This window comes from Microcaecilia unicolor, chromosome 10 (assembly GCF_901765095.1).
Source record: "Microcaecilia unicolor chromosome 10, aMicUni1.1, whole genome shotgun sequence".
Lineage (NCBI taxonomy): Eukaryota > Metazoa > Chordata > Amphibia > Gymnophiona > Siphonopidae > Microcaecilia > Microcaecilia unicolor.
Window position 1 is genome coordinate 29,478,031 of NC_044040.1, and position 18,183 is coordinate 29,496,213.

The 18,183-nt window shown below is 43.6% G+C and overlaps 1 protein-coding gene across 1 annotated transcript in view; it reads right to left on the minus strand.

Moving 5' to 3' along the window:
- Positions 1-18,183, minus strand: part of RELN (reelin) — a 568,089-nt gene that overhangs the window by 75,955 nt on the left and 473,951 nt on the right. The window contains exons 43-46 of the mRNA XM_030217170.1: positions 13,867-14,014; positions 10,761-11,019; positions 7,548-7,797; positions 5,834-6,002 (exon numbers count right to left, since the gene is read on the minus strand). Coding sequence (XP_030073030.1) covers positions 5,834-6,002; positions 7,548-7,797; positions 10,761-11,019; positions 13,867-14,014 — 826 coding nt within the window. The remainder of the gene's footprint in view (positions 1-5,833; positions 6,003-7,547; positions 7,798-10,760; positions 11,020-13,866; positions 14,015-18,183) is intronic.

The window sequence follows — 18,183 nt, forward strand, 5'->3', positions numbered from 1 at the left end:
GAGAGGGAGAGGGAGAGAGGAGAGAGAGAGAGAGAGAGAGAGAGAGAGAGAGAGAGAGAGAGAGAGAGAAAGAGAGAGAGAAAGTGTGTGTGTGTGTGTGAGTGTGTGTGTGTGTTGGGGGGGGGGGGGGGACGACCTTCACAGTGAGCCACACATAAAAGCCCTCTAGTAGGACAGAACAGGGAGGCCCTGGGAGGAGAGAAGTTGCCCTGGAGTGTGAGTCTCCATAGCTTGTATGTAAGCTACCTGAACCTGATATAAGGTAGGCTAAGCTTGCTTTAAGCTTCATAAGGATCCTATACTTGAGGTCTGGCGAGAGGCAAACCTGTGTGGTAAAACCTGGCCAGTAAGTATGTGTATGGGTTTAAGGCTGTCAGCTACAAGCCTGTGCAAAATTGCCTCTGAAGTAAAGAGATTATGTTCTTTATTCACTGTACCTGTGGGATAGCAGGCTTCAGTAATTGTTTAATAAAGGCATTTTGTTTCACTTCTCTCTTTGTCTGGCTGTACTTTTATGAAGGCCTCCTGCCTCAACTCGGTTCATACAATCACACTTCCCCTTTCTTATTTCTGAACACTGGCTTCTAGTAGCATATTGTATCCCTTTCAATGATCTGATTATTGTCCATCAGGTCCTATATTCTGGTCTACCATCATTTCTCTCTAATCATCTCATCTCATATGCTCCACAATGAACCCTTTCAACATTTCAACAATGGCTCTTACCATTCCATCTCATTGTCATATCTGGATTAAAAAAAAACACTGAAGCAGATATATCTGTTGGTATTACATAAGTACATAAGTAATGCCACACTGGGAAAAGACCAAGGGTCCATCGAGCCCAGCATCCTGTCCACGACAGCGGCCAATCCAGGCCAAGGGCACTTGGCGAGCTTCCCAAACGTACAAACATTCTATACATGTTATTCCTGGAATTGTGGATTTTTCCCAAGTCCATTTAGTAGTGGTTTATGGACTTGTCCTTTAGGAAACCGTCTAACCCCTTTTTAAACTGTGTCAAGCTAACCGCCTTCACCAAGTTCTCCGGCAACAAATTCCAGAGTTTAATTATGCGTTGGGTGAAGAAAAAGTTTCTCCAATTTGTTTTAAATTTACTACACTGTAGTTTCATCGTATGCCCCCTAGTCCTAGTATTTTTGGAAAGCGTGAACAGACACTTCACATCCACCTGTTCCACTCCACTCATTATTTTATATACCTCAGCCGTCTCTTCTCCAAGCTGAAAAGCCCTAGTCTTTCTTCATAGGGAAGTCATCCCATCCCTGCTATCATTTTAATTGCCCTTCACTGCACCTTTTCCAATTCTACTATATCTTTCTTGAGATGCGGCGACCAGAATTGAACACAATACTCAAGGTGCGGTCGCACCATGGAGCGGTACAACGGCATTATAACATCCTCACACCTGTTTTCCATACCTTTCCTAATAATACCCAACATTCTATTCGCTTTCCTAGCCGCAGCAGCACACTGAGCAGAAGGTTTCAGTGTATTATCGACGACGACACCCAGATCCCTTTCTTGGTCCGTAACTCCTAACGTGGAACCTTGCATGATGTAGCTATAATTCGGGTTCTTTTTATAGCTACGTCATGCAAGGTTCCACGTATTGCCCTGACACTTTGGAATAATCTGTTGTTGACCCTCAGGACTGAACTCCCCTTTTGGAAATGTACGCGTTCCCTCAAAGCCTATTTCTTTACCCAGTTTTCCTCAGTTGTGAATGATATTTTTAGCATGAACTGACACCGTTGGCTTGCAACACTCTCCCCAGTGCTCCTGTCCACCTTCTCCCTGCTCTTTTTTTTTCTGTTATGAAGATTGTAATGATCTCTATACAAATACCTGTACCCCCTGCCCATGTTCCATTCAAACTCCACCCTATGCATGCCCACCAGCCAAGCAAGTGTCATCACGCCAAATCATGTAATTTTGTGCCAATCAGTATTTTATATCAGGTCATTTACAAGAGTATGCGACCACCTCCATGCATAAGTGACTAAAATACCACAAAGTATGTATTTTACTGCTTAAAGTATGCACCCCTTATAAAATTATGCTCTTTAATCACTTAAAACATCCTGTGTGTAGCTATGTTTAGACTTGCCATTTGGCCGCTTGGGCCAAGTGAATGACCAGATTGCAATTACTCCAAAATACAGCAGATAGGATGATTTTTCATTGTATTAAATAAGACAGAGTTTCCTCATTGGCTTCTGGTGCGTGCAAGAATGTTGTTTAAAGTATTGTGTTTTATACATAAGGCAATTTATGGTTGTGCTCCGGATTCCATGGTTAACCAACTGAATTTTTCTTCTTGCTCTTTTAATAACATGCGTCACTCTAAAAATCATTGCGTAGTGTTCTATCCTCTTCCTATAGGTTTACAATACAGTAAACATTGGAAACCTTCTTTTACTATTTTTTCTGCTTCAGTTTGGAATTTTAATTTTTGTTACATTTGTACCCCACGCTTTCCCACTCATGGCAGGCTCAATGCGGCTTACATATTATATACAGGTACTTATTTGTACCTGGGGCAATGGAGGGTTAAGTGACTTGCCCAGAGTCACAAGAAGCTGCCTGTGCCTGAAGTGAGAATTGAACTCAGTTCCTCAGGACCAAAGTCCCCCACCCTAACCACTAGGCCACTCCTCCACTGTTGCTATTCCACTAGCAACATTCCATGTAGAATCTCCAATAGTATCTATTTTATTTTTGTTACATTTGTACCCTGTGCTTTCCCACTCTTGGCAGGTTCAATGCAGTTTACATGGGGCAATGGAGGGTTAAGTGACTTGCCCAGAGTCACAAGGAGCTGCCTGTGCCTGAAGTGGGAATCGAACTCAGTTTCTCAGGACCAAAGTCCACCACCCTAACCACTAGGCCACTCCTCCACTCTTAATGATTTTCCATTGGCGCTTAGGTCATATTATTCTGTTAGAAAAAGACTGAAGACTTATCTTTTTGAGAAATTTTTGACTGCGTAATTATTAGGTTATAATTTATATGGACTGAATTTTCTTATTTCAGGTTATTATGTTTGTGGCTTATGTTTTGTATAGTAAGCCTTTAAATATTGTAAACCAGTTAGGACCTTTTGGATTCTGCTGTATATAATAAATCCTTGGATTAGATTAGATTTTGGGGTATCCAGATAAACTTAGCTGGCCAATGCAGAGAAGCAATACCTAAGGTCTAAGGGGTTCATTTACTAAGCTGCGGTAAAAGGCCCCCTTATACCAAAAAAGGGTTTTTTTAAAAGATCTGGGTTTTCTACTACTACTACTACTATTTAGCATTTCTATAGCGCTACAAGGCATACGCAGCCCATTATAAACCATAAAGTTGTATTGCTCTGTTTGTCACCCTCCTCTCACCTATCCATCCCCATCCTGTTAGACTATCACTAAAATGCTTTGATGTTCCCATGTATATCTCCTATCCATCCCCACCCTGTTAGACTGTCACTGAAATGCTTTGATGTTTCACTTATATATACTGTCATCTACCACATTTGCTTATTTCCAATCTGACGAAGAAGGGCAACCTTCGAAAGCTAATCAAGAAATGTATTAAGTTATGTCCAATAAAAAAGGCATCATCTTATTTTCTTTTCCATGTTTTATTTTATTTCTATTGATTACCTTTAAAAGTGGACTAACACGGCTACCACACCTCTCTACTCTTTAAAAAACAAAAATGGCCACGTGGTAAGTTAAGCACTTGCCGTGCAGTCATTTCCTGGTGGTGCCCTTACCGGTAAGGGCTCCCATGCTAACCCAGAAGAACCGGGCAGTACTGCCAGGTAAGCCCCTGGTGCTGAAAAAAATAAAATAATTTTTTGAGCACCAGAAATGTCGTGCGACACACACTGTACTACAGCCGGGCTCCTGCAGTAGCCCAGCAGTAGGGCCGATTTGCCGTGCACCATTGCCACGGTAGCCCTATCACAACTTAGCTAAAGGGCTCCTAAGTTTTTCCTGGCTGTGGGACCACCTTTGCTGCCATCCAAAATTTTACTCTTGTAGGAGGAGCTAACCAACTAGCTCCCAAAGTTCCAGCTCAAAGTTTTCAGTATAAATGAACACTAGATGGCGCCATCAGCATATGCATCATATTAACAACAAGGAAAATATCCTGCAGATAACGTTAAAAAGGGAGCAAAAACAGGAAAACACGGAGAGAAAAATTCAAGTAAAGTACATTTTTGCTGCCTCCTTTTCAGATCACTGGGATTGTATGTGAGAGGCCAGACTGGCCTCTTCACCTCAAGGAATAGTCAGTCAACTTATTTAGCAATAAGCTTTTTAGATTGTGAGTCCAATAGGGACAGAAAAGCACCTGTAAAATTGCATATGTAAACCCAGGGCTTTTTTTGAGGGGGTACTTGGGGGTACTGACTACCGGCACCTTTTCCATTGTCTGCTAAAATTGACCCATAGACCTCAAGTTTTAATGAAAGAGCTCAAGCTCTACACACCAATTCTGCCTTCTCATAGGTTCTGTGACTGGTTGCAGGGGGCCTGGCTATTGTGGAGAGGGTCCCTCAGTGATTACCCCCACCCCTGAAGGGTGGCCTAGCATTTGAGTACCAGCACCTTTTTCACTAGAAAACGTGCACTGTGTAAACCACTTTGACTGTATCTACAGAAAGGTGGTATATCAAGTGTGGAAAAAACAGAAACAGATGCCACACTGATTCACCAGCCATGCCAACAAATATTTTAGGGCCCAAGTGACAAATTTACAAACTTTGTCAAGCCCAGGTTTACTGTACAAGACTTCATACTGGGCATATAAACACACAGGCTGAACCAGACCCTTAGGGGTCCTTTTATCAAATTGTGATAAGCATTAATGCATGATTACTGCACCTTAAAAGGGCTTACCGTGGGGTGCACTGAGGTGTCCCGCAGTAAAATCCCGATGTGTGTGCGCTACCCATGCACTAAAAAAATACATTTTATTTTTTTGTCCGAAGGGGTGTGTCTGGGGTGAAGAGTCGTCGTGTCTGTGCTAATCAGTTAATGCAGCCACACTGTCACCTGCTGATTAGCATGTGAATCCTCACTGCCTACAAAATGGGCGGCGGTAAAAGCCTATGTACACATGGCCATTAATGCCAAAAATAGAGAACTGACCATTTTTTGGCTACAGCAAAATGTGTCCTCAACACGCAGGAAATACCTGCGTAAGGGTGCACAAAAGCTGCTTCTCTGCTGCAGCTTTGTAAAAGGGCCCCTTATTATTGTAATAATGTGAAAATGTTGTGGTGACCTGCCTTATGCCTGTAGGGTTTGGGATTTGCTGGCTCACCAAGGAGTGGAGCCCCATAGGGTGCCCGGTTGGTGTCCTGGCATGTCAGGGGGACAATAAATAAATAAATAATAAATAAAATGGAGTTCCAGTGATGGTTTATTCCCCCATCCTCCATAGCAGCATTTCAGTGCCATACTAACTAACAACATTTTGATGAAATTAAGCAGAAGAATTTGTTCAGCAACTATTGAGACTTGGTAAAGCCTATGCAGCCAAGACCCAACTTCTGTTTAGCTGATTCCACTTTCTCTACCAGAAGTACACACACATGCACCCCCACCTACTGACTCAACACAGAATATGCTCAAGTCACCTACTGTAGGTCCTGCTGAATAAAACTGTGAATGTAAATGCACCTCATTAATACTCATGGGTTACACAAGAACCAGGTGAATTTGTGTATTTTGCTCATTCAGAAAACCAGGCCTGTTTGAGGTTCTGGAAGGTCAGATCTGTAACTCACTTGTGTATTGTATGTAGTACCTACCTGGTATAAGGAGGAAGAGGCAGAGTAATCCTGGTCCATTTGTTGAAAGTGTCTGATACTAGAATCCTCTGGAGGTGGTACCTATAGCAATCTACATTGGTGGGAAGACAGTCCTTCAAGAGCGGTAACCATGTCAGTCCCAGATCCACTGAATACTCCAGCTCAATAGCTAAGGAACAGGAGGCGGAATGTTAGGTCATACAGATATTATCATGACGATGTGCACCCTGTTTGCAACATTTTCACACTCTCCTTTTTCTCACACAATTTCCCAAATCATTGAATTGAATTTGCCAATATTTAGAATTTAAATGTTATGGCAATAAACTTATATCAAATTCAATAAGGAGGCAACTCTATAAGTGGGTGTCTCCATTTAGGTGCCCCAGTACCACATGGTGAAAGCCTGTTTCATAATGACATATGGGTGGCCAGATTCTGTTTTTGGAATAGTAGTGTAACTCCGTATCAATGCATCTAACATGTATGCTCCTACAGTTAAACCAGCCATAGACCTGTAATAACATGCATAAGTGGGAGCCCACCTATGTCCCGTCCATGCTCTATCCATATGTACGCCCCCTTACATTCTTGCATTTAGGTGTTGAGTCACTTACACATGCCATTACAGAATAGCATTTATTTGCCCTGCTGTCACTTTTGTGGGTAAATGTACGCTTACACAAATAAGCAGTGGCGTACCAATGGGGGGGGCGGTGGGGGCAGTCCGCCCGGGTGCACGCCGCTGGGGGGGTGCCGCATGCCTGTTGGCCGAGTCCGCTTGTTTCCTCCCTGCTGCTCCCTCTCCACGGAACAGGTTATTTCCTGTTCCGGGGCACAGGGAGCAGCAGGGAACGAGCGGACTCGGAGCAGACAGGCGCGCGGCACCCCCCCAGCAGGTAAAAATGCACCCGGGGGGGTCGCGCTGCACCCGGGAGGGGGATGTAATTTCACCGGGGGGGGGGGGGGGGGCGTGCTGCACCCGAGGGGGGGGGGCGCATCGGCGATCCGCCCCGGGTGTCAGCCAGCCTAGGAATGCCACTGCACATAAGTGACAGTATTCTGTATATTTATGAATGCAAAGGGCACATAAACATGGGTGCCCAGTTATAGAATAGCCTTCTAAAACTCTCATTGCATAAGGGGGAGGGGCCTAAAGTTATGTGCCAATTGTGCATGTTTGTTTATGGAATACCAGCACATATATGTGGATGTGAACACTGTGTGCTCAATGGTATTCTATAATATACATGCACTACTGACACTGCGCAAATGCAAGGGGGAGGCATGCATGGGGGAGGGGCATGGGGTTCTCTATGTGGTTCTTTACTGGCTGCTATTACAATTAGGCTATTCCTCTACCTGAATATCTACATGGTCATTTTCTAATACGAACATTTTCCTTGTTTTGCTCCATTCATAGTTTGGACGTTTCAGCTTGTAAAATGGTTGTTTATGCTGGACGTAGCCAGCATTTGGACTCCATTTCTCATGTAGTTTAGAACAGGCTGTATGTGGAAAGATTCCGTTCTAAAATACATGTGAAATGGACACCCATATGTGCCATACAGACTTGGACATCCATATTTTGCTTTGCATATCCTTTCTAAAATGCCCTCCACATACCTACAATATAAGAGGAATTAATTATCTATTCTTTCTTTCACTCCTTGCCTCAGGGGATCAGTTTAGAACCAAGATTTGAGCCTCTTACCATAACAAGAGTCAGTAACGGAGCAGGAGGCTGCAAAGTCCATCTGCAGGAAGGAATCCTCGTTCACCACAACGTCAGTGGTCACCACATAGCGGGTGCTGGCTTTCTCAATGAACACCAGAGCGTCCCCAGTAGAGCCACAGACTGGCATCTTGGTTCCGCCCGGATGCAGCAGCCACTTCTTGTTGTCCAAAGTGGTGAAATCATCCTCCAGGACTGTGTTGCCAGAAATATTTCCACCAATAAGGATCTGCCACATTAGAAATATGACATATTACATTTCAGTGAGAAATAAAGAGAAACGTTATCAGACTGAAAACAAATCCAAAGAGAGGAAGCTGCCCGATCCCATTGACGATGAAAAGGCTTCTGAAATGGAGAAATAAATACCGTATTTTTCGGACTATAAGACGCACCGGACCATAAGACGCACCTAGGTTTTAGAGGAGGGAAATAGGAAATTTTTTTTTCCTTTTTCCCTCCTCTAAAACCTAGGTGCTCCGGTGCATCTTGTCCAAATCCCTCCCTCCGAGTTCGGGATCGCCCTCCCCCCGGCCCTGTCACCACTTCTCCCTACTCACGTCACGCGATCTTCCCTGGTGGTATAGTGACGTCGGGGCAGGAAAGAGCCCCCTCTTTCCTGCCCAGCGCGCTGCTCTCCATCCTCCTGTATGCAGCCTGACGGTCTCGGCGAGATTCAAAATGGCTGCCGAGAATTGAAGTCTCGGCGGCCATTTTGAATCTCACCGAGACCGTCAGGCTGCATACAGGAGGATGGAGAGCAGCGCGCTGGGCAGGAAAGAGGGGGCTCTTTCCTGCCCCGACGTCACTAGACCACCAGGGAAGATCGCGTGACGTGAGTAGGGAGAAGTGGTGACAGGGCCGGGGGGAGGGCGATCCCGAACTCGGAGGGAGGGCGGGCGGCCAGCCAGCCAGCCAAATCTACCTTCGGACTATAAGACGCACCCCCCAGTTTCCTCCCAAATTTTTGGGGAAAAAAGTGCGTCTTATAGTCCAAAAAATACGGTAATTCCATTTCATTTCAGATATATTAGAATCACGTGTAATCTGTGCTATATGCAGGATTTCTATCATTAGGTGTTTATAAGTTGTAAATGTAGGTGCTTGTTTTCTAGTTAATTAGGGGATCTCTGAGAGTGCAAAAAAATTGGTGGACCTGATATTCAACTGGTGGCGATCAACATTTTGCTGACCGACGCCCGCTGTTAAACCTGGAAATTCAATGCTGGGCAACGTCCAGGCACTGGCATTGAATTACTGGGTTTCTGGAGCCAGCATAGACAGTTAAGCGTGATATTCAGCAATTATTAACTAGCTATGGATTACCGAATAAAGACAGGACTGACTTATATGCAGACCTATTTATGCGATTAACCTTAAGTGCTGAATACTGGCCCTTAACCGGCCAAGTGCCAACTCCACCCCCAGAACGCCCCCAAAATAGCCGAATGGATGATTTAACCAGTGCAGATTTCTGGCCAGTTAAATCACTTTGAATATTGACCTGGGTGTTCATCAGTGTTTTTGCATCACAGATACTGTGGCTTGTTACTTCTTCTGGTCGAGTCAAATATATGTTTGTCACCTAGGAGTCATTAATGTGGAAAAGGTATAAAAAGTAAATGGAAGAGATTACTAGGGAATATGGTGGTTTCTGTTGTTTCTCCAATTAAAAAAAAATGTATTGTCCAAGCAACCATGTTGACCCAGCACAGCCTGTGTTTCGGCAATCCTGCCTTCATCGAGGGTCCTGAGCAGAAGCTTTTGCAAGCATTTTCCTCAAGGATTAGAAATTAATTGGGGAATCTTTCTCTGTAGGTTTAGAAGACAGTAAATTCCAGCTGGAATCAAAATCTCTTTAGCCTTCTTTGCCTGGCTCAATTTCTAATCCTTCAAAACAGCAAAAACAGAGAGGAAAATGCTTGCAGAAGCTTCTGCTCTGGACCCCCGATGAAGGCAGGATTGCCGAAACACAGGCTATGTTGGGTCAACATGTCAACTTGTTTTTGGTTGCTTTAAACTTGTGTATTTCTCCAGAGGACATTGTGTGTGGCTTCTTCGGCTCTTGCGTTGTTCTGTGGAAGATTTTTTTCCTTCTTTTGAATTTGTTTTTCCAATAAACACATATTTTAAAGTTTTTATGCATTTTTTTTACAATCAGCATTTACCCATTAAAACCTAAAATCAGAAGCCCTAGCTACAGTATAAGGTAGAAAATGTATCAGTAATTTACACTAACTTTAGTTATGCATCCTGGGGTTGATATTCAAAGCAATTGAAATCACTTGCACAGGGCTATTCGGGGATATTCGGCAGTACTTAATTGGATAGTGCCACTGAATATATCTTCTTACCGCCTGTGCCGAAACCAGCTACTTTATGGGCAGTGTTGGGTCGGAGTTAGGAGGGAGTGAAAACTTAGCTGGATGGTGACAATTTACAACCTGCTAACTTTTTAAGTAACCACATAAAGTTAGGACAGTAAAACAGTTGTCCTAATTTTATGCAACATGGGTGTTCCCAAAAGATAGATACCATGTTATAGAATAATGCCTATCCGCGCCTAACTTTGGGCGCCGGACTTACGCCTGATAGAACCAGGTGTTAAGTCCAGTGCCCAAAGTTAGATGGGACCTGCACTCTATACTAGTATTCTATAAAGGTTGGGTACCTTTTATAGAATATGGGTTTCACGCAGATCTTCCTGACACCTAACTTTCAGTGCCATATATAGAATCCGGCCCTACGAGCATAACACCCTTTAGCAGATGGGCCCCTAAATGACACAGTATGAAGATTGTCCTCATACTGTGTCATTTAATTTCTGCATAGAAGTTCAGAGAGATTGTAATTGCAGTACGGTTAAAATTTAGATAGCAAGGGCAACCCAACCTGAATATCTGAGGGTACATCATTCTGGTCCAAATATAGCAGATTGTCTACTACCTACTTTAAGGAAACAACCAATAGTGACTACAGAAATCTCAAGCATCATCCTAACAAGTAAAATGTGATGCCTGATTCACCTCTATCTCATTTGACCACAACACAATCTTGTATTTGTTATCAATCGAAATGGCAAACGCCTTTACGGTACTTTGTAAGCCACACTGAGCCTGCAAATAGGTGGGAAAATGTGGGGTATAAATGTAACAAATAAATAAATTAATTAACATGTAGTTGATTAAGTACCTGATCGATCACCCAAGGGCTATAAAAGTGTCCATTCTCAGATGGCTGCCACCAGCGGAGGCGAGTGGAACTGGAACGTGTCTTCATGGGAATTTCAAGGGCAATGTATCTGCCTATATTACTGTAGTTGCTGAACAGAAACTCCTGAAGAAGGCTCCACGTGAGACCTCCATCGAGGGAATACTGTAAAAGCACAGGCTGACTTCTAGGGTCTGGTGCACTTTTTCCACATCCCAAGCGCATGAAGAACTGCACAAACCTAATAGTGGTAGCAATTATTACAAAAGCAAAAGCATTTCCTAAAATGAATGAGTGTATATGTGCCTGGTTAAAGGCAAGTAGACCTGTAGGTGAGGTGAATTAAGGCACATCTTTTCTTAATAACCGGTGGTGGTCATTATCTCCCAAATTCTATACATGGTGCCTTAAGTTGTGCGTGCTAATTTGGCCGCACGGCCAAATTGGGCGTGCACAATTTAATTAAAAAGCCAATCAGCGCCGATAATTGGCACTTAATCAATTAACAGCACTAATTGTCTTTAATTAAAATTTACATGCATAACTTTCTAGGCGTATTCTATAACGCGGTGTGCGTCAATTCTCATGTTCATAGTTGAAAAGGGGGCATAGTTATGGGTGTGGAATGAGCGAGTTATGGGTGTATCAAAAACTTATGTGCATTTTTATAGAATACACCTGATCTGCATTTAAATTAGGCACAGGTATTTAGGCCTGGTTTTAGGTGGCCTAAATGGATGCACCTAAATTTTTAGGACGGCAAGAGCAGCGTGTGCACATATTCTATAAACTACGCCTAACTTTAGGCGTAGTTTATAGAATCACTCTAACCGCATGGTTTTTCAGTGCCAATTTTAAAGGCGCCATATATAGAATTTGGTTCCTATGTAAAAAAAAATGCTCACTGCCACCAGCTGAATATTGACTGAATACTAGACCTAACCTAAATAAATAGGACCAGCACAGTGACTGCACTGTCTTTATATTCAATGCTGCTACTAATATAATATATAGGTAGCAGCTCTCAATATACTAATTAAGTTAAACACACAGCTGGCATTTATTTATTTATTTATTTTTAGGGGTAATAGGTATGTTTCAATCATTTTTATTCAAAACGTAAGAAGAAAAGTTAACATCATCATGTATGAACTTCTGATATTTCCCCCCCATGTGGCTAAACTAACACATAGTACTTCTACCCCAACAAATAGAACTTAACCTTCCCTCCCCTTCCCTTCCCCTCCCACCCCCCCTTTTCCCCTTGCTATGGCACCAAATGAACATAATAACGCAGGGTAAAGGGCAATAGCTAGAACTTTAACAGTCTACTCCTGGCAGTTGGAGTCAGAGTATTCCAAAAGGGAGTCCAGGTGAGTTGGAAACGCACTCCAGTCTTCGTTTTAAAGTCTGTAATTCCCACCCTCTCTACCCGCAGTAGCGTTATCATACTCAGCTGGCATTTAAAGTAAGCTGTTCACCATGCCAGATCAATAACGACAACACTGTTATTATCATTTCTTACCTACACCAGGTACAAGTGGCATTTTTGTGGATACTCAGAGTGGTAAGCACCAACCTGAATAAGTAAGTTGTTTCTTAGTGGGTATTTCAGGTCAATGGGCACACACCATGGGGGCATTCTATAAATACTGCTCAAAAATCAGCACCAGAAACCCCCCCAGGGCAAAGCATAAGTACATGCCATACTGGGAAAAGACCAAGGGTCCATCGAGCCCAGCATCCCGTCCACGACAGCAGCCAATCCAGGCCAAGGGCACCTGGCAAGCTTCCCAAACGTACAAACAAACATTCTATACATGTTATTCCATAAAGGGTACTCAGGGATGAGCGCACTTTATAGAATAACACTTAGAACTGATTCCTCTGCCTGTATTCATCCCAGAGCACTGATAGAACTGAAAAATGAACTTGCAGAACTATTGTTAGTAATATATAATTTATCTTTAAAATCAAGCATAGTAACGGAAGATTGGAGGGTGACCAGTGTAACGCCGATTTTTAAAAAAGGTTCCAGAGGTGATCTGTGAAATTATAGGCTGGTGAGTCTGACGTCAGTGCCGGGCAAAATGGTAGAGACTACTATAAAGAACAAAATTACAGAGCATATTCAAAAGCGTGGATTAATGAGACAAACAGGCTTATTTTCGAAAGAGAAGGGCGCCCATCTTTCGACACAAATCAGGAGATGGGCGTCCTTCTCCCAGGGTCACCCAAATCGGCATAATCGAAAGACGATTTTGGGCGACCTCAACTGCTTTCCGTCGCAAAGATGACCAAAGTTTATGGGGGCGTGTCGAAAGCATAGTGAAGGTGAGACTGAGGGGGACCAGCATTCGTAGTGCACTGGTCCCCCTCACATGCCAGGACACCAACTGGGCACCCTAGGGGGCACTGCAGTGGACTTCAGAAAAAGCTCCCAGGTACATAGCTCCCTTACCTTGTGTGTTGAGCCCCCCCAAAACCCACTCCCCACAACTGTACACCACTACCATAGCCCTTATGGGTGAAGGGGGCACCTAGATGTGGGTACAGTGGGTTTCTGGTGGGTTTTGTAGGGTTCACATTTACCACCACAAGTGTAACAGGTAGGAGTGCACTGCATCCATTAACACTGCTCCAGGGACCTGCATATTGCTGTCATGGAGCTGGGTATGATATTTGAGGCTGGCAAAAAATATTTTAAAAAACGTTTTTGAGGGTGGGAGGGGGTTAGTGACCACTGGGGGAGTAAGGGGAGGTCATCCGCAGGGGCGGGGAGTCGGCATTCCCGGCGATAATCAGGGCAGCGCATGGACATTGCCTGTGTTTCCTGATTACTGCCGGATTAGCGAGTGAGCCTTTACAGCCTCTTAACTTTTGGCGCCATTTATTGAAATTCTTCCATATCACATCGAACTCCTTTTATGAATGAATACCCTTACTTGAGCATGTAAAGTGATGATCTACTTGTTCAAGTCACTTATAAAAAGTACTTCCATAATGTATGCTAGCATTTTGCCTTGAATGTTAATTCTGTATTATGCTCACTTGTATAATAAAGAGATTTAAACTAAAGTTGTGTTACCTTGCAAGTGATAAATCGAGATCCCGGGTCATCAGAATACGCAAACCTTCCTCATTAAAAAAGAGGTTGTTCCCACTGGAAAGTATTCCACACTTCCTAGATGGTTTTCCACCACTCACCAGTATAAATTTGTCCGACTCTAGCTGACCTGGGTAGATATCCATAAAAAGTACGTAATACTGTTATCTATAAACATAGATTAAAATTATTTCTGCCTTCTTCACGCAAGTCTTTCCTTTTCTAGTAGTTAAAAAGTTTATTGTTCTACAGTTTTGCATGATAATCAAATAACATTTATTACATATTTGAGAAATAACTATTCTATTTGATATAACTCGCCTTGAGCTACAACTGAAAAAGGGTGTGAGCTCATCTTAATAATACATAATTAATAAATAAATAACAGAGTTGCTGAAAGGAAAAATGAATTAAAAAAAAAAAAAAGCGAAACCACATCTTGTACACAAACATACCTCAGTGGCTCTTTGAAACCCATAGGGGTCCTTTTACTAAGTTGCGTTAATGGATTTAGTATGCACTAACGAATCAGTGTGCATTAAGGGGCTTTTTTATTAAGCTGCGGTAAAAGGGAGCCTGTGCTAGTGTCACTGCGTGTTTTTGACATGCGTTGAGGCCCCATTTTACCGCAGTGGCTAAAAGCTGTCCATTTTTGAAGAAAAGAAATGGCCATGCAGTGATGCATTGAGATGGTGGTAGCCATAGCCACCGAGAGGGGGGGGGGCAGGGGGGACAAAATTCCCCGGGCCCGGGCCTCTAAGGGGGACCTGGCACCGCAGTCCCACCCGCCCTCCGTCGTCGACCGTCTGCCCCCTGCATTGAAATCGCAGTCTCACCTCCGTGAAAGCAGCGCTGCAGGCAGCGGAACGCCTCCCTTCTGGCCTCCTTCCCGCCCTCGTCTGATGTAACTTCCGTGAGGGTGGGACACAAGGAGGGAAGGAGGGCCCGAAGGGAGGCGTTCTGCTGCTTTCACGGAGGTGAGACTGCGATTTCAATGCAGGGGGCCCGGCCCGGTGGCGGACGGAGGGGGGGAGCAGCGGCGACCTTGGGGGGTGGTGGGGGGGGGGGAGGAGGGAGCAGTGGCTGCGGTGATCTCGGGGGGGGGGGGGGGGTAGGGGGGGCCTGGCCCAGTCTCTCTGCGGCCCTGGTGGTAGGGGCTCTTGTGCTAACCTGACAGTAGCCGGACAGCTCATGGTGCTGCCCAATTACCACCAGTTAAGTTCTGGAACTACAAAAATTGAAAAATATTCCTGTAGTGCTGGAAATGGCACACACTGTGGGTGGGAACTACTGCCAGGCTACCGCAAGAGCCCAGTGGTAGTTCGGATTGGCGTGTGGCAACGGCCCTAAGTGCCATAAAGCCCAAAGGTATGCAACGGGCTGTGCAGCGTCTAACGTGCGCTAATTGTTAGCGCATGCTAAATCTATTAGTGCACCTTAATAAAAGGACCCCATAGTGTTGAAAGAGGAGAGCCAAGGAGAACAAGGGTAGAACATCAACTAAATACAACAATGAAAAGCTACCAGTGAATATAAACTTATCCTTTAATAAATTAATATAATACCACTGGATTCATTCTCAGGCATGACGTTCACTTTAGCAGAGGTATTTTGCAAAAAAAAAAAAAAAAACTTCTCGGTTGTTCAGATTCATAAAAAAATAGAGCTCGTCCTCTTAATTCTAATTAAACCATTTACAGGGAAACAGAGGAAATATTCTACGCCAAGGGCTACAGCTTCCTGGCATAATGAAGGAAATTGCTTCCTTTTATTCTGCCTGATAAGGGAAACATCTGGGAAAACCCAAACGTTATCTTCCTACAGCAATTAATCTTCATTTTCAAAGGAAACTCAGAGTCCACTCAATCTGGCTCTGAAACAAAGAATGTCAGAAATGTAAATTTAAAAAAAAACTGTATTCTTAAAATTTTTATTAAAATATCTACCACAAACATTATCATCACACATATTAGATATACTGGAATTATCTTCAATGGCCATATGGTCTTTAACTGCCGTCATTTTCTATCCAGCCAATATTCAAAGCAATTTAGCCGGCTGCTGACTGGTTAAATTGTTTGGTTGGAGCTAGCCACTAATTTTCAGGGTGGCACTTAGCTGGCTCAGGCTCCTTTTACTAAGCAGCGGTAAGCCCAATGTGGGCTTACCGCTCGCTATACAGGAACCACTGGGCTACTGCAGCAGCCCGGCAGTACTTCTCACCCCTAGTGCACAGTCCTTTCTGGCACTATAAAAATGTATTTATTTTTGTAGCGCCCGAGTGTATCCAGCAGTAATCGGAGAGTGCCATGCACTACCCGGTTACCACCAGGTTAACTTGGGAGCTCAATGGGTGGTGGTAAGCTTAGGCTCCCCTCCAAAATGGCTGTGCAGCAAGTGCTTTACTTGCCGCCCGGCCATTTCCCTCAACCGTATGCCACTACCATAGCCCTTACGGGTGAAGGGTGGCACCTAGATGTGGGTACAGTGGGTTTGTGGTGGGTATTGGAGGGCTCACATTTACCACCAAAAGATGGGGGGGGATGGGCCTGGGTCCGCCTGCCTGAAGTGCACTGCACTCACTAAAACTGCTCCAGGGACCTGCATGCTGCTGTGATGGACCTGAGTATGACATTTGAGGCTGGCATAGAGGCTGGCACAAAATATTTTTAAAGATTTTTTTTTAAGGGTGGGAGGGAGTTAGTGACCACTGGGGGAGTAAGGGGAGGTCATCCCCGATTCTCTCCGGTGGCCACCTGGTCATTTCAGGCACCTTTTTGTGCCTTGGTTGTAAGAAAAACAGGACCAGGTAAAGTCGTCCAAGTGCTCGTCAGGGACAGCCTTTGTTTTCCATTATGGGTCGAGGACGTCCATGTGTTAGGTATGCCCAAGTCCCGCAGTTGGGGACGCCCAAAATCCACTTTTGATTATACCGATTTGGGTGACCCTGTGAGAAGGACGCCCATCTCCTGACTTGTGTCGAAAGATGGGCGTCCTTCTCTTTCGAAAATGAGCCTGTTGGTCTGCCCCAGTAGGACTATTTTTATGTTCTCATGTTCATTTCACCCTCTTTCTTCTTGGGCAAATAACAACCCACAGTACTAGCAGGCAAGGCCTCTGATGGCATTCGCAAAATGTCCAGCGCACATTTCTGGAATATCTCTGCAGGGGAGGTGGAAGATAACGTGGGAAAATGAATAAATCCCAAGTTATCCTCTTAGAATAGTTTTCAAGCTATTCCAGTTTGCTATGAATTATGTCTACTCTCACACAAGGCAGCTGCTCCAATTTCATTTCAGAGTCTTAATTTCTAGATCGAACTGCTCAAATGTCCCAGAGTGTTTTTTATGGGATTTTTTTGCACATCAATATCATAATAGGGTCTATGGAGCCATTTTTCGAAGTGTTGTATAGTAACCTTACACTAAAAAACAGCCTGCTCAAAAAAATTGTCAAGGTTTAAATAATGTCAATGACATCAGAATCTGATGTAAAGGGCTAGATTCCATATATGGTACCTGAAAATTCCGCATGGAAAAAAACGCCTTAGCGTATTCTGTATAGGCTTAAATTTCCATGTGGGTATATAGAACACGTCAAGTGCTTCTCCACACGACCAAATTTAGCCACGGTCATTTAGGCCATGTTTTACTTGGTGTAAATCCCAATGCCTAAATGAGTGGGTGTATTCTATAACAATGTGCATAGATTTTAGAAACCCCCCATACCCCGCCTATAGCCATGCCTCCTTTTCAACTATGCGACTTAGAATTTAAGCGCACCACATTATAGAATAAGCTTAGCAAGTTGTGCACGTAAATCTTAATAAATGCCAATTAGTGCTGAAAATTGCTTAACATCCAATTAACAGTGTTGATTAGCTAGTTTACCAATTGAGTTACCCGCATTGTTATAGAATACGCTTTGATTTCCGTGCAGAAATTAAGGCGCCATAAATACAATCCCAGGGAATAGGTGAAACATTTACATTTATAACTAACTAACTTACTAACTATTCTATCTATCTATCTATCTATCTATCTATCTATCTATCTATCTATCTATCTATCTATCCCACATGGGACGTATCACGAAAAACAAAAATATGTGCTTCTTGTCTTAGACTGCTTTCCCAAAGACAGAAAGGTAGTTGGTGAAGAGAAAAGCAGTTTTAGGAAGAATTCAGACCTTATATGGGTTGATGTAGAAGCATGATCTGGTATTTTACTGTTAGAAAGAATCTGAATTAGTGGTTTTCCTCACGTAAATTGTGTTTGATGAACAGGTAATTTTATAAAT